This window comes from Selaginella moellendorffii, unplaced genomic scaffold (genome assembly GCF_000143415.4).
Source record: "Selaginella moellendorffii unplaced genomic scaffold, v1.0 SELMOscaffold_21, whole genome shotgun sequence".
Lineage (NCBI taxonomy): Eukaryota > Viridiplantae > Streptophyta > Lycopodiopsida > Selaginellales > Selaginellaceae > Selaginella > Selaginella moellendorffii.
In genome coordinates this window covers 1,419,918-1,432,849 of record NW_003314282.1, presented here as the reverse complement: position 1 = coordinate 1,432,849, position 12,932 = coordinate 1,419,918, and the positions used below count along the sequence as shown (strand labels likewise).

The following is a 12,932-nucleotide window of genomic DNA, read 5'->3' as shown; positions in this document are numbered from 1 at the left end:
AAAGAACCCTAATTCCTGAAGACTTTAATAAAAGGAGATTACATAGTCTAGTCGCAAAGAAGGCTTTGTTTGCTTTGATCGTTCTCACATTTTCCATTGGTCAAATGCTCGTCGATCGCCACCACTGGCTCAGGGATCTCGTCGCCCATCTCTTTGAGCGCTTTGAGCTTTCGATAGCCAATATCCGTGCCAAAAATCCTGCCAAAGAGATCGAAGGTCACACCCACACCACACTAGAGAAGAAAACGAAGATCTTAGAGCGCGTACCAATCCATGTAAGTAAATGTCGAGGAGTAGTTTCCGGACTTGGTGTAGAGAAGCCTGTGGTGGTAGTCGTGAAACTCCGCGCTGCGAGAGAGCGCACAGTAAGATCGCACAAAGAAAGGAAAATGGAGCTGCGTGATCTTACCCGCCATAGAGAGGAAGAAACTTGGAGGGGCTCCAGGGGAAATCATAGCCGCAGTGTGCTTCAATGGTCTCCAAAACGCGAAGGCTAATCCAGAGCCAGAGCGTGAAGAGATGAGGGCCTGTTATAGCTGGTCCGAAAATCGTTGCAAAGCCCAGGAACAGGATCTCTGCAGGATGAGCGTACTCCGACGTGAGACCGAATGGAGTAGCATATCTATCAAGAACAGGAAAAGAGATGGTAAGTCAAAAACTGAAGGAGCAAACTTACTCGTGATGAACACAGTGGACATGCTTGTACAGCCACTTGGTGTGAAGAACTCGGTGGCCCCAGTAGAAGATAAAGTCCTCGAGGATGAAGTAGGAGAGGATCTGGAACACGACCGTCTTCCTGCAGCAACAGGAAGTCAATCCTTTTGTTTCATTTCTTTTTGACGCGAAGAAAAGTAAAAAAAAAACACGAGAAACTTTGCTATCACATACCGGGTCTTACCATGAAGGCAAAGGCAGCTTGCTTGTAAAGCCCATGTACTTGAAAATTGGATACGAGGCTCCCATCAGCGGAAGATTCACGCAAGTGTGATAGAACAGCAGCCTCACAAGGCATTTCACTTGCGCGGCGTAAGTGTTGACTTTGTTCTACAAGACAAACATCTTTGTCAATGAAGAATCCTTCCTAGAGATGAATCCACGCTCTAGAAAATGACGTTAGTTAGTTAAAACTAGTTCTATAGTTCTAAAGCATGTTTAAACAGAAAAAAACTCTCGAGAGTAAACACAAGAGGAGGAATAGCGAACCTGGATCTTATACTTTCGCAGGCCAGCAATCTCCATGAAGAGATAGGGCAGGCCAAAGGAGAAGAAGACGAATTCGTGAAGAACAAAGCTCCCAATGGTGACAAGCTGGAGTTCGCTATAGTTGTCGATTAAGTACTGGAGCAAGAACAAGAGAGATCTCGCATCAGATTTCGCGAACTCCAAGCGCCTACATTGGAATGGCATGCAATCCGGAAGGAAAAGAAGATACCTGCCAAGCGGATTCCAGCCAAGAAGACGGTGCCGCCATCGCTCTTTCCAGCGCTCGTCCGTCACACAGTGGTTTCCTCAAGGGAATTCCTCGCAGAGGCGCTCCATCGCGCACAGATCCAGGGAGAACGCGCAGAGATCTCTCGCAAACCCTAACAATTACGGCACACAAAGATCATCCATCCTTCGCTTTGTGTCCCGGATGCCACGTGGACAGACAATTAAAAAATAGGCATCTTGGGGGAATCTCGCCCGTGAGCACTGCCACGTGGCAAAACGAAAATCAGTGGCGGGAGAGAGCGCTATGGCGAATGCGATGGCTATGGCCGCCCAGATTCCATCGCCTTCGTCTCCTTTCCTCCGTAGCGGTGGCGCTGACGCTAGGGTTTCGTCTTTCTCCTCCGCGGGTGCCGCATCGCTGTCATTTCGATCGAGATCTTCTTTCACGCGGAGATCGATTCGTGTCAGAGTTAGCGGCGCCGCCGCCGATCGACCGGCGGAGGATGCCAGCGGCGCAGGGCAATCCGTGAATGAGGTACACATGATCGTCATCGTTGGCGCAGGGGTTGCTGGATTGGCAGCGGCTTTGGCCTTCCAAAGGTACTTTAAATTCTTTCTGTCGTGTGTCTTTGTTTCTAGCGCCCCATGCGATGCCTCTCATACTTTTCCTCTTTTGTGCCAGGCTTGGGCTGCAAACTCTTGTTCTCGAGAAAGCTAGCGATTTAAGAGCTGGTGGAACAGCTTTAACGATTTGGAGGAACGCTTGGCGAGCTCTTGACGTACTCGGAGTTGGCGAAGAATTGCGTAACCAATACTATCTCCTTGCTGGGTAATGATCTTGGTTTCTTCTTCATTGGAGGAACTTGTTCTAGCTATCAGCTCACAGAAACTTTTTCGCTACTTTTTTCTTTCGTCGCAGTTCCCACGTCGTGTCTCTTCAAGGCAAAGTGATCCACCATCTAAGCTTTGGGAATTGCTCGAGGGGCGGGTGAGTTTTTTCTGACTTGTAAGTGTTGCTCGTGCCTGGCTTTGCGAATCTGTGCAGAGGTTGTCTCATCACTTTCAAATTTTTTCTGGCTTGCCAGGCTGAACGAGGTCCGAGCGATCGAAAGGGGTGCGCTGCTAGAAGCACTGGCAAAGCCGTTGCCTGCCGGAACCATTCGATTTAAGTCCAAAGTTGTCAATGTACGTAAAGGCACCAAGAAAACTTACAACGAAGTCGAGCTCGAGGATGGAACTATTATTGCCAGTAAGGTAAGGTGTCGTTGGATTCCATCCAATTTTTTCCAGTGGGATTCATATTGATCCAGGTTCTTGTAGGATGTGACGGCGTCAGGTCGGAAGTTGCAAAGTCCTTGGGTGTCAAGGAACCACGTTTTGTAGGACAGTGTGCAATACGCGGCGTTGCCGACTATCCAGCGGGACACGATTACGGTCCAATGCTGCTACAGTTTCTGGGACGAGGAACTCGAGCAGGCGTCGTTCCAATCTCTTCGACCAAAGTTTACTGGTTCGTGTGTTTCAAGTCTTCATCAGCAGGTATGTTGTAGTTTTGAGACACCGTTTCATAAGTTCTGAGATTTTATTCTTCCAGTTGTGCGAAAGGTGGAGCCAGATGTGTTGAAACAAGAAGCTCTCGAGCACCTCAAGAGCTGGTGCAAGAAAAACCTCGAGGAGTTCTCCAGCCTCATCGAAAACTCTCCCAATCACACGGTCACTCGGAGCGCCCTCCGGCACCGATGGTCGCTCCCGCTCGTAAGTCCCTCGCTGGCTGCTGACGGAGTAACTCTGGCAGGAGACGCGCTCCATCCTATCACTCCAAACCTGGGCCAAGGCGGCTGCCTCGCCTTGGAAGACGGTGTCATCCTCGCTCGAGAGCTCTACAACGCAGTGTTTGCGAGGAAAAGCATGAACGCCGAGGACATGGACACCAACATCAAGTGTGCTCTGGATGCTTACGCCAAGCAGCGATGGTATCGCTTCTTCCCACTCACAGTTAAGTCGTTCTTCATTGGATTTCTTTCGATGCTCGAGCTCTGGCCTGTGATCTACGCTCGCGACTCATTTGGTGTCAAGGTTGCTCTACAGCCAGACAGGTTTCTAAAGCACACTCTATATGACTGTGGAGAGCTACCGATCCCAAGCTAAAATCAATAAACTATCGTCGCAAATGCTTAGTGACAATAGCTCGTGAACTCTTGTCGCAAATGCGTAGTGACAATAGCTGTGACAATAGATTAATTACACTATTGTCGCAAATGCTTAGTGACAATAGGATTAGATTTGGTACGAAAAGGTACGAATATCTCCTTTTCCTGCCACTTGTCATTCTGACGTGGGAATCTCAACAAAAAAAGGAAGAGATTATGACATGGGGAGTGGGCGATTATGACAAGTGGTGGTGTTTGAGGCCGTTGGATTTGGGCCCGTCAGGTGAAGGGTGGTGCTGGCCCGTGAGCTGCCCGTCAAAATTCCCGTGTCTGAATTGAATGGAAATCGATACAACGAGGAGCGAGTGATCCGATGATCCATTGTGTCTGTGGTTGCGAGGTCGGCCATAGCGATGCCGGAATCGCGACGATCGCACGGAGAGCGAGCTCTAGACGAGCGATTTCTTGGATGCTAAGCTAATCGAGCTCCAAAATAGGGCAAAGGAGCTCCAGATCTTACTTAAAAGTAGTGCTGCGGGTATGGTGGAAGGATCGCGCTGCTAGGGTTTACGCGGCAGAGGTAGCGCCAAGCTTTCGGCTAGGGTCTGTTCTTCTTGGTGATTCCCTGGCGTTGGAGGGGAAATGCGGCCATCTGGAACAGCCGATGCCTTCTTTCCAGCCGCGGCGATGGCTGGGATCCGCGTATCGGCTCCTGCATTGCGCTCTTCTTGATCGATCCGGGCAGTTTATTTAAGCTGCGCGATTCATGTGTCTCGTGGACCGATTCTTCGCCACAGTGCTCTCCCGGCCGCGAATTCGTCGTCAGCTGGATCGGATTGAGTGGAAGAAGAGGTCGTCGGCGTCGTTGATAGCGAGGAGGAGGATTGGGTCTTGGCAATGCTCAAGGGGATTGCCGTGACATGCAGGGATCTGAATGGAAGGAGGAGCGCCGAATCTGGCCAGATGAGGCCGCCGGCTGATCATCACAAGGGGAAGCTGAGGTTTCCGATGCTACCGAGATCACGCATCAATGTGTGGCTACTGCGAGCGAGCACTAGCATCTTGCTGTGGACGTGTATCATCCAGCTCACTGCTCTGGGCGAGCTATGGCGTCCTCGATTGCTTGGGGGGCGATCGTCTTGCAACGAGCAGAAGGAGAGCGTGTCACCCATTGTTCCAATCTATCCGCCACAGAGTGAGTGTTTCCTCTTCTTTGTTTCTTTTTTCTTTCTTGATCTTGCTTATAGTCTTGTGCTCTTTGTGGTTCCAGGAATATATAAAAACAATGGCTACCTGATGGTTTCTTGCAATGGAGGACTTAATCAAATGCGAGCTGCTGTAGGTGGAGATTGATTCTATGCGTTTTAATTTTTCTCTCGTTTTTGTTCTCTTGTGAGCTTATTCGTGTTCTTCTTGCTGATGTAGATCTGTGACATGGTCACGATTGCCAGGCGCTTGAACGTGACTTTGGTGGTTCCGGAGCTTGACAAAACGTCGTTTTGGGCCGATCCCAGGTGGCTATAGAATTCTAGTTCAAGTTGGCGCTGATGAAGCAATTGCTTGTCTCTCTCTTGCAGCAATTTTGATGACATTTTTGACGTAGACAATTTCATCTTCTCGCTGAGGGATCAAGTCAAGATCGTAAAAAAGCTTCCGTCTAAATTCGATCGTTTAGTAGAGAATAAGAGCATTTTCACGCTTGCGCCGATTAGCTGGTCAAATGAGACGTACTACGATAAGCAGGTCTCGATTTCCTTGCCTGTTTCGTTTGTTTTCTTGACTGATCACTTTTTTGTCCCTGGCGCAGATCCTTCCTTTAGTTCGTAAGCAAAAGGTTATTCGCTTGAACCGAACTGATGCTCGTCTAGCAAACAATGGGCTTCCCTCGGACATGCAATTGCTGAGATGCAGAGTCAATTATCACGCTCTTCGTTTCACACCCAAAATCATGGCACTCGGGCAAAAGCTCGTCAAGATTCTACGATCAAAGGGACCTTTCCTGGTTCTCCACTTGAGATATGAGATGGATATGCTCGCATTTTCCGGTTGCACGCACGGATGCACGAACTCTGAAGCGGAGGAACTTACTACAATGAGGTGATGCATTCTTATCTTGAAAGTTCATACGGCGCTCATATTATTCCGGTTCACAGGTATGCATTTCCGTGGTGGAAAGAAAAGGTCATAAACTCGGAGCAAAAACGAAAAGACGGGCTTTGTCCACTGACTCCGGAAGAGACCGCATTGGTTTTGCGAGCTCTGGGATACAGCAACAGCACGCAACTTTATATTGCTGCTGGGGAGATTTACGGCAGCCAACGGAGGATGCTGGCCTTACAAGCAGCCTTTCCAAACATTGTGAGTCCCTCGTTAAAGTATTGGTTCTCTGCTCACAGTGTGTGACTTGCGCTCCAGGTTCGCAAGGAGATGCTATTGACTCCGGCGGAGCTCAGGCCGTTTTACAACCATTCCTCGCAAATGGCAGCGCTGGATTATCTCGTCTCACTGGAGAGCGATGTTTTCGTCCCTACGTACGATGGAAACATGGCCAAAGTTGCCGAAGGACACCGGAGGTAACTTCTTTTTCTCTGGAAACTCTGAGGATTCACAGCCAAGGAGTTGGCTCGTTTTGCAGGTATCTTGGATTCCGCAAGACTGTGCAGCTGGATCGCAAAGTTATAATCGACCTGGTGGATCAGCTGAGAGATGGTGCCATCTCCTGGGATGAATTCTCCATCGCCATCAAACAAGCTCATAAGTTCCGGATGGGAATGCCGAAGAGACGACGAGTGTTTCCAGACAGGCCGAAAGAAGAGGACTACTTTTACTCCAATCCTCACGAGTGTCTCTGCAAGCCTTCATCGGATTTGAGCGCCACCGATTGATAACCATTTTTTCGCCTATGGTATATTCTTGTATAGTAGGAGTCGAATAAAAGGTGTTCTCCTCTGTGGGGATTTTCTTTAAATGTTATGGCGCCATTGTTCGTCGCGCTTGGCTATGGCGCCGGCAAGAATGGCTGCGTTCCGCCGCTGCCGCGCGAGAAATCCTCGCGGCGGAGGCCGCGGATGATGCTCACGGGGAGGCGCCAGCTTGTAATCTCGCCGATCGTGCTTCTTGGATTTGCCCCGCCGGTTCTTCTTGCGAGCGAGGGAGATCGGCGGCGGCATTTCGCCGTTGACGAGATCGAGGTCAGTGTTCTTGCTTGGATTTCCTGGAAATCTTCCCTGAGATTGATGATTCTTTAGCAAATTATCCGCCAAGACATCGAGGACAGGCAGTATTACGTGACTGGTGATCTCACCAGGAGCATCTACAGCGAAGATTGCCGGTAATTTCTTCGCAATTTCTTTTCTAGCCATTGCTCGCAATCATCCATAGTAAAACTTTTTTAGATTCATCGATCCAACTACGAATGTCCAAGGTGTGGATTCCTACGTTGCGGCAGTGAAATCGCTGTTCGATCCGAGCGACTCCAAGCACGAGCTCTTGGAAATCCACGTGACAAGCCCGACCACAATCGAGGCGAAATGGAGGCTCCAAGGGTATGTATAGAACTTTAAAAGCTTTAAAAGCTTTCTTATAATCATTTCCGGATACTTTACTGCTTGGATCGCTATCCAGGTCGCTCAAACTTCCTTGGAAACCCCACATTGCAGCTTACGAAGGTAAGAAATCTTTCCTAGATTTTTTCTTGGATTTGCTGCGTTTTTTTTTGTTTTTTTTTTGGTTCATTCTAGGAACAACCACATACACCCTCAACGATGATGGTTTCGTTGCATCGCACAAGGAAACATGGGACATCTCACTGCTGACGGCATTTATCGAGCTTCTGACGCCTTCTTTCCGTTGATCATAAAAATCGGTACCTAGGTAGTATAAATTTTTGCCCTCAGGGTTAAGGCAACCATCCTCTTCGATGGCGAGCGCAAAAGCAAGCGCTTCTTCTTCGTCTTCCACAGGAGCTCAGCCGATGAGGAGGCCGGGTTATGGCCAACAGGGAACGCCTGTCCGCCTCACCTGTAACCATTTTGCCGTGACGCTCTCTCGAGGAATGGATGTAGCGCAATACAACGTGAGTGTTCTTTCTTTTCCTCTCTCTCTCTGGCTGCTGACCCAGCATTGTGCAGGTGAAGATATCATATGCTGATGATCCCAACGACAAGGTTCTCGTCGAGAAAGGGGCGAACCGCCGAGTAATGGACAAGGTCCGGGCCGAGCTTGGAAAAAAACTCATTTTTGACGGAGAGAATACGGCGTACGTGCTCGGCGATCTCTCTTTCGGCGACAAGGAAATGGAAGTCACGCTCGACAAAGCAATGGGAGCATCTTCCTCGTCTGGGGGCCCCGCGAAAAAGAGAAGAGCGGATGCCAGCTCTTACATGGTGAGGATCAAGTTCTCAACCAAAGTGGACTTGGGCATCCTTATGAGGAAGGAAGATCTTCATTTGTCTCGGGCGCAAGATGCATTGAGGGTCCTTGACGTTCTTGTTCGCGAACAAGCCGCCAGAAGGTATGAATAGCGTTTCTTCTCGTCAAAGACCATCTCTTGTTTGGCAGGGAGTACGTTTTACTGCGTGAGAGCTACTTTCATCAGTCCCTTGGTCCAGTAAAAGATGTTGGAGAAGGGGTGGAAAGCTGGAGTGGCTACCACGCTAGCTTCCGACCTTGTTCTCTGGGATTATCACTGAACTTGGGTAAGTTGCAAAAGAGTTCTTTTACATTTTCTTAATGCTTGTCAAAGCAGATCCGTCGACAACAATCGTCATCAAGCCCCAGTTGGTGCACGAATTTCTTGCGGAGTATTTCGATACATCTCCAGGAGGCATTCGTGCCGATCACTTGACCCGGGTATGTCTGATGACATCGCTTTTCGTCAACTAGTTCTTGATATTTGTGCAGGCGAAGAGAGTGCTGAAGGGAATCGTGGTGCAAGTTTACACTAAGACGAGGCACAAAATATTCGGTTTTAGCGATGAACCAGCATCCTCTCAAAGGTAATCACTGTCCTTAGCTTCTTGATTGGCGTTATGAAGTGCTCGACTTTACAGGTTTGAATTGAAAGAGAAAGGAGCCGATGGCACGTTTAGACTGAATTCAACGACAGTTCTTCAGTACTATCAAGCTAGATACAACGAAACCTTGCAATTCCCCAATTTGCACTGTGTCAACGTAGGGAAAGCCACGCGAGCAGTTTATGTACCGATGGAGGTAAACATGGTGTCCATCGATAAGTTTTTTTAAAAGAGAGGTTGCAGTTCTGTTCGATTCTGCCTGGACAACGGTATAAAAGAAAACTGAGCGGGAATCAGATTCGCAGGCACCTTGACCAAGCACGACTGCTGCCGAGTGATCGTGCTAATGTGATCAACTCGGTTCGTTTTACTCAAAACAACCGGCGGAATCGAAACCTCACTTTTGGTGGTTACAGGGCATTACGCAACTACTGTCAAATTCAAGCGTGGAATTGCAGTCCCTCAACGTCAAGGTTGACAGCAAAATGATGTCAGTTCAAGGACGTGTTCTTCCGGCGCCATTGGTTACGACTTATTTCGCGATATCATCGTTCTGATGTATGCTTCTGCAGCTCAAGTTTGGACACCGGGACGTACCAGTCCAGGCTGGGAGGTGGAACTACAACCGCGATGTAAGCCAACGTCGAGCCTGAGCATTATCGTAATTTTCCTGCTACAGACCGTCGCCCGAGCTGCCCTTCCTGTCAAGGAGTGGATTGTTGTTTGCTTTAACCGCAGAAAGAATCCTTTCAGCCATCAAGACGTTTCTCGGATTGCTAACCAGTTGAAGGAATGTTGCGTGCAGAAGGGCATGGTGAGATGAAGACTTTGGTCTGGTCACGAGGCTAAAGCACGGTTTTTTTGTGCAGGCTGTTGAGAATCCCGGTCTAGTGTTGGTAGAAGATCCAAGCTTCTCTGAGCATCCAGGTTGGGAAAGGGTGGATATGATGGTTGCCAAGATGCGGAAGAATAATCCTAATCCCGGTCGTCGTCCGGGGTTCGTTCTCTGTCTTCTTCCGAGCAAGGAATCGGATGCCTACGGTACATTTATTTTGTTTACAGCATATCTTGTAACTCAAACTAGTGTTTGCTTTTGCTGTGCAGCGCCATTCAAACGACTCTTTTTGACGAAAGAAGGAATTCCGAACCAGTGCATAGCGCCCCAGAGGAATCCCAACAATCAATACCTGACGAACGTCGTTTTGAAGATGAATGCAAAGGTGTGTCTCTGTTTCTTTGTTACGCGTTGGCAAATTAACATCTTTTTTGTTGTTCAGTTAGGGGGCTACAACACGGTTTTAACTAGTGAATTTAAGAAAGAATTGCCAAAGCTTTCATATGCTCAAACCATGATCTTGGGAATGGACGTGTCGCATGGATCTCCATTTTCCCACACCCCGTCGGTCGCGGCTGTAAGTTGGTGTCGGGATTTGTACCTGCGTCCTTATCGTTCTTTTCGGTAAGCAGATGGTTGGCTCTTTTGACTGGCCAAGGATTACGAGGTACTCCGCTCGCGTGATGGCGCAATCGGCAAAACAGGAAGCGTTCGCCAACATTCCATCGATGCTGGAGTGAGTAATTCCTTTTTTCCTGATCATTGCGAATCTAATCTCTTTCTTTCGCAGGAGCCTCCTGAAGAACTTTAAGAACTTCCAGGGCGAGAAGGGTTGCTACCCTCAGCAATTGATTGTGTTCAGGTTCGGTCTCTTATCCCAAACCGTGTGCTAATTATTTGTATGACTTTAAATCAGAGATGGAGTGAGTGAATCCCAGTTTGAGAGCGTCCTCACCGGGGAACTGCAAGACATCATCAAGGTACTGTCATTTACCTATCCTAGCAACGCCGCTCCATCCCATTCTTTCCAGACTTGCGAAGGTCTCGGCATCAGGCCGAAGATAACTCTGGTTGTAGCACAGAAAAGGCACCATACGCGTTTCTTGCCGGTGGGGCAGCAGAAAAAGAATGTCGAACCTGGTACGTCAACAAACAAGTTTCTCTTTGTGACGCTCGGAAAAACTGCAATTGCAGGGACCGTTGTGGACCGCGACGTCGCACATCCTACGAATTTCGACTTCTTCCTGTGCAGTCACTTCGGCATGCTCGTAAGCACAGCAAACCGTTTCACTGTTCTATAGTAACTGGAAAAGTTTGTTCCAGGGAACAAGCAGGCCGACACACTACATCGTGCTCTACGACGAGATTGGTTTCACGCCGGACGAGATCCAAATGACCATCAACAATCTGTGCTACACGTAAGTACCTTGTCAGCAATTTGAAAACCTCGAAACTTACTCGTGTGTTTTGCTCACGCAGCTACGTCAAGAGCACGACAGCAGTATCAGTGGGTAAGTAGTTTGTCCCAGTTTGCAAACCAGATTTCCTGATCTCTTTTTCCTCTGTCGCAGTTGCGCCGATCAACTACGCGCATCTGGCCGCGAAGAAAATGAAGAACTTTATGTCGCTGGACGGCTCCGAGACGGGGTCACTTTCATCCGCCGCTACCAGAGAGTCAGCACCGCCGGCCCCGGTTTTGCCAGAGCTCCAGGGCAACGTCGCCAACACTATGTTCTTCGTCTAGGAGAGAGGAAGGAATCAAAGAGCTCGCGCGCTGCGGTACAGAGTTTCTCGTTTTTTTTACTAAAGCATTCCACTGCGAGAGATTATAGCAGGCAAAGCTTGGAATTTTTCATTCCAAGAGATTTTCTGCGTGGAGAAGTCCACAGCAACATCGGGTTTTACATATTTATATAGAAGGGAAGGTGCGATGAAAAGAATGGCGGCTTTTCTTTACATGCTTTCGAGAACCTTGAGCGTCTCCATGGCGTGCTTCTCGGGCTGGAACTGGTTGTTGAAGACGAGCCGCACAACACCCTTTTTGTCGATCACGTAAGTTTGCCTTCCCGGCAGCGAGCCAAAGAAGTCGCCGGGGATTCCCCAGTCCTTTCTTAGCTTGTTTCCTTCGTCGGTGAGCAGCGTGAATGGAAGCCGGTATTTCTTCGCGAATGCCTACGAATAGCGAAAGATCCAACGTTAGAACTCTGAAACTTTGGAGCACTAAAGCTAAATACTTCGATCGGCTGGGCAGAAACTATCAGAGAACTCATAAATACTCTCACCAAGATTGGAAACACAATCCAATCTCTAGGGAACAAAATTCTTAGCAAATGACTCAACGGAACTCGCAAAACTGGAAGATCTCTGAAACTTTTGAGCACAAAAACTAAAAGCTTCGATCGGCTGGCCAGAAACTATCAACAAACTTGAGTGAACACTAAGTATGGAAACACAAAACCAAGTATACCACAATCCAATTTGGTAGATCTCAAACTATCGAGCACAAAAGCTAAAAGCTTCGAGCAAAGTTGCTCTCTCAAAACCAAGTATACCACAATCCAATCTTGAAACTTTCGAGCACACAGTGACCACTTCGAAAAGCTCGTAAAAACTCTCACACAAAACCAATCCAGCAGTCCAAATTCTAAGATCTCTAAGACCTTGGAAGACGAAAGAAGCTGGGAATCAAGCAATGTACCTTGTGAGACTCTGGAGTATCGGCACTGATGCCAATCACTTCCGCTCCAGCCTTCCTGAATTTATCGTAAGAATCCCGAAACGCGCAAGCCTGATCGATCAGAGATTAGACAAGGCAAGGATTTTAATTTTTTTTCTACCTCTTTGGTGCATCCTGGCGACTCATCGGCCGGATAGAAGTACAAGACCACGGGCTTGTTCTTAAACTTGGATGAATTCACCACTCGCCCCTCCTGGTCCTTGAGATTGAACGAGGGGAGAACATCGCCCTGGCTCAGCTGCACGTAATCCCTTGCTCAGAGCCCTACACTATGAATCTTCTCAGGAATCCATCCATCCCAAGATTGGCACTCGCAATTTTTTTGGGAAAATCCTCGCAATGCGGGCATCTTACCTTGCAGCTCGTGGAAAGAAGCCTCCTGGACGGCGATTTCGCGACTCCCAGGCCGCAAACCCTGCGAAACAAGCTGGATTCCGCGGCGATTGACGAGCTGGCGAGGCATGGGGGCCGGAGAATCGCTGCGCAGGAGGACAATGCCGGGGATTTGCGAGGCGCAGCGGCGGCGAGCACTGCTCCTCCACAGAGCGGAGCCGCTGACGAAGAAGCCATGGTTTTGGGCTTCTTTGCTTTCAAAGCCCTCGCGGTTTATTGGCCGTTGGATTGCTCTCCAGTTGGACGGTCATGATTTTATATAGCCTTGCGAGATTGAACTAAAGATAAGTAGTGGAGATTTAAGTAATGTGAATCTCCGGAAGGGCCTAGAGATATCTCTTCCAGGACTGGAAACTACGTGGCACGTTTTG

The 12,932-nt window shown here is 48.7% G+C and overlaps 6 protein-coding genes across 11 annotated transcripts; 4 read left to right on the top strand and 2 right to left on the bottom strand.

The window, feature by feature from the left end:
- Nucleotides 1–3: 3 nt before the first annotated feature.
- Nucleotides 4–1,590, bottom strand: LOC9641687 (methylsterol monooxygenase 2-2). Its single transcript, XM_002973168.2, has 7 exons — nt 1,433–1,590; nt 1,204–1,338; nt 899–1,044; nt 677–796; nt 410–622; nt 268–348; nt 4–198 (listed from the first exon to the last, which is right to left on the bottom strand). The coding sequence occupies exons 1-7, from the start codon at nt 1,469–1,471 to the stop codon at nt 48–50; spliced, it is 885 nt and encodes a 294-aa protein (XP_002973214.2). The 5' UTR covers nt 1,472–1,590; the 3' UTR covers nt 4–47.
- A 53-nt stretch (nt 1,591–1,643) lies between these two features.
- LOC9641686 (monooxygenase 2) lies at nt 1,644–3,626 on the top strand. The gene is made up of 6 exons (XM_002973371.2): nt 1,644–2,031; nt 2,114–2,260; nt 2,351–2,419; nt 2,517–2,685; nt 2,742–2,970; nt 3,026–3,626. Exons 1-6 carry the CDS (start codon nt 1,736–1,738, stop codon nt 3,577–3,579), a joined length of 1,464 nt encoding a protein of 487 aa, XP_002973417.2. The 5' UTR covers nt 1,644–1,735; the 3' UTR covers nt 3,580–3,626.
- Nucleotides 3,627–3,881: 255 nt separating this feature from the next.
- LOC9641685 (O-fucosyltransferase 34) lies at nt 3,882–6,549 on the top strand. 2 transcript variants are annotated; one of them, XM_002973370.2, is made up of 8 exons: nt 3,884–4,776; nt 4,852–4,919; nt 5,007–5,095; nt 5,159–5,324; nt 5,389–5,678; nt 5,735–5,939; nt 5,997–6,154; nt 6,217–6,549. In XM_002973370.2, exons 1-8 carry the CDS (start codon nt 4,479–4,481, stop codon nt 6,464–6,466), a joined length of 1,524 nt encoding a protein of 507 aa, XP_002973416.2. In that variant the 5' UTR covers nt 3,884–4,478; the 3' UTR covers nt 6,467–6,549. The 2 variants fall into 2 exon arrangements, with proteins under 2 accessions (XP_024534136.1, XP_002973416.2); XM_024678368.1 differs by having other exon boundaries at nt 3,882–4,919.
- Nucleotides 6,549–7,488, top strand: LOC9641684. The gene is made up of 5 exons (XM_002973369.2): nt 6,549–6,772; nt 6,830–6,912; nt 6,977–7,126; nt 7,206–7,249; nt 7,322–7,488. The coding sequence occupies exons 1-5, from the start codon at nt 6,554–6,556 to the stop codon at nt 7,432–7,434; spliced, it is 609 nt and encodes a 202-aa protein (XP_002973415.2). The 5' UTR covers nt 6,549–6,553; the 3' UTR covers nt 7,435–7,488.
- LOC9638214 (protein argonaute 4A) lies at nt 7,398–11,401 on the top strand. 5 transcript variants are annotated; one of them, XM_024678364.1, is made up of 22 exons: nt 7,473–7,656; nt 7,712–8,094; nt 8,142–8,278; nt 8,329–8,432; nt 8,484–8,578; nt 8,633–8,792; nt 8,840–8,956; nt 9,013–9,120; nt 9,169–9,228; nt 9,276–9,410; nt 9,466–9,637; nt 9,701–9,816; nt 9,874–10,008; nt 10,064–10,167; nt 10,222–10,293; nt 10,348–10,411; nt 10,463–10,571; nt 10,626–10,699; nt 10,745–10,849; nt 10,911–10,942; nt 11,003–11,210; nt 11,267–11,401. In XM_024678364.1, the coding sequence occupies exons 1-22, from the start codon at nt 7,501–7,503 to the stop codon at nt 11,363–11,365; spliced, it is 2,745 nt and encodes a 914-aa protein (XP_024534132.1). In that variant the 5' UTR covers nt 7,473–7,500; the 3' UTR covers nt 11,366–11,401. The 5 variants fall into 5 exon arrangements, with proteins under 5 accessions (XP_024534131.1, XP_024534132.1, XP_024534135.1 ...); XM_024678363.1 differs by having other exon boundaries at nt 7,398–7,656; nt 11,003–11,401; XM_024678367.1 differs by having other exon boundaries at nt 10,755–10,849; nt 11,003–11,401.
- LOC9641683 (peroxiredoxin Q, chloroplastic) lies at nt 11,261–12,774 on the bottom strand. The gene is made up of 4 exons (XM_002973167.2): nt 12,523–12,774; nt 12,269–12,406; nt 12,130–12,219; nt 11,261–11,603 (listed from the first exon to the last, which is right to left on the bottom strand). Exons 1-4 carry the CDS (start codon nt 12,736–12,738, stop codon nt 11,385–11,387), a joined length of 663 nt encoding a protein of 220 aa, XP_002973213.2. The 5' UTR covers nt 12,739–12,774; the 3' UTR covers nt 11,261–11,384.
- Between the last annotated feature and the right edge of the window lie 158 nt (nt 12,775–12,932).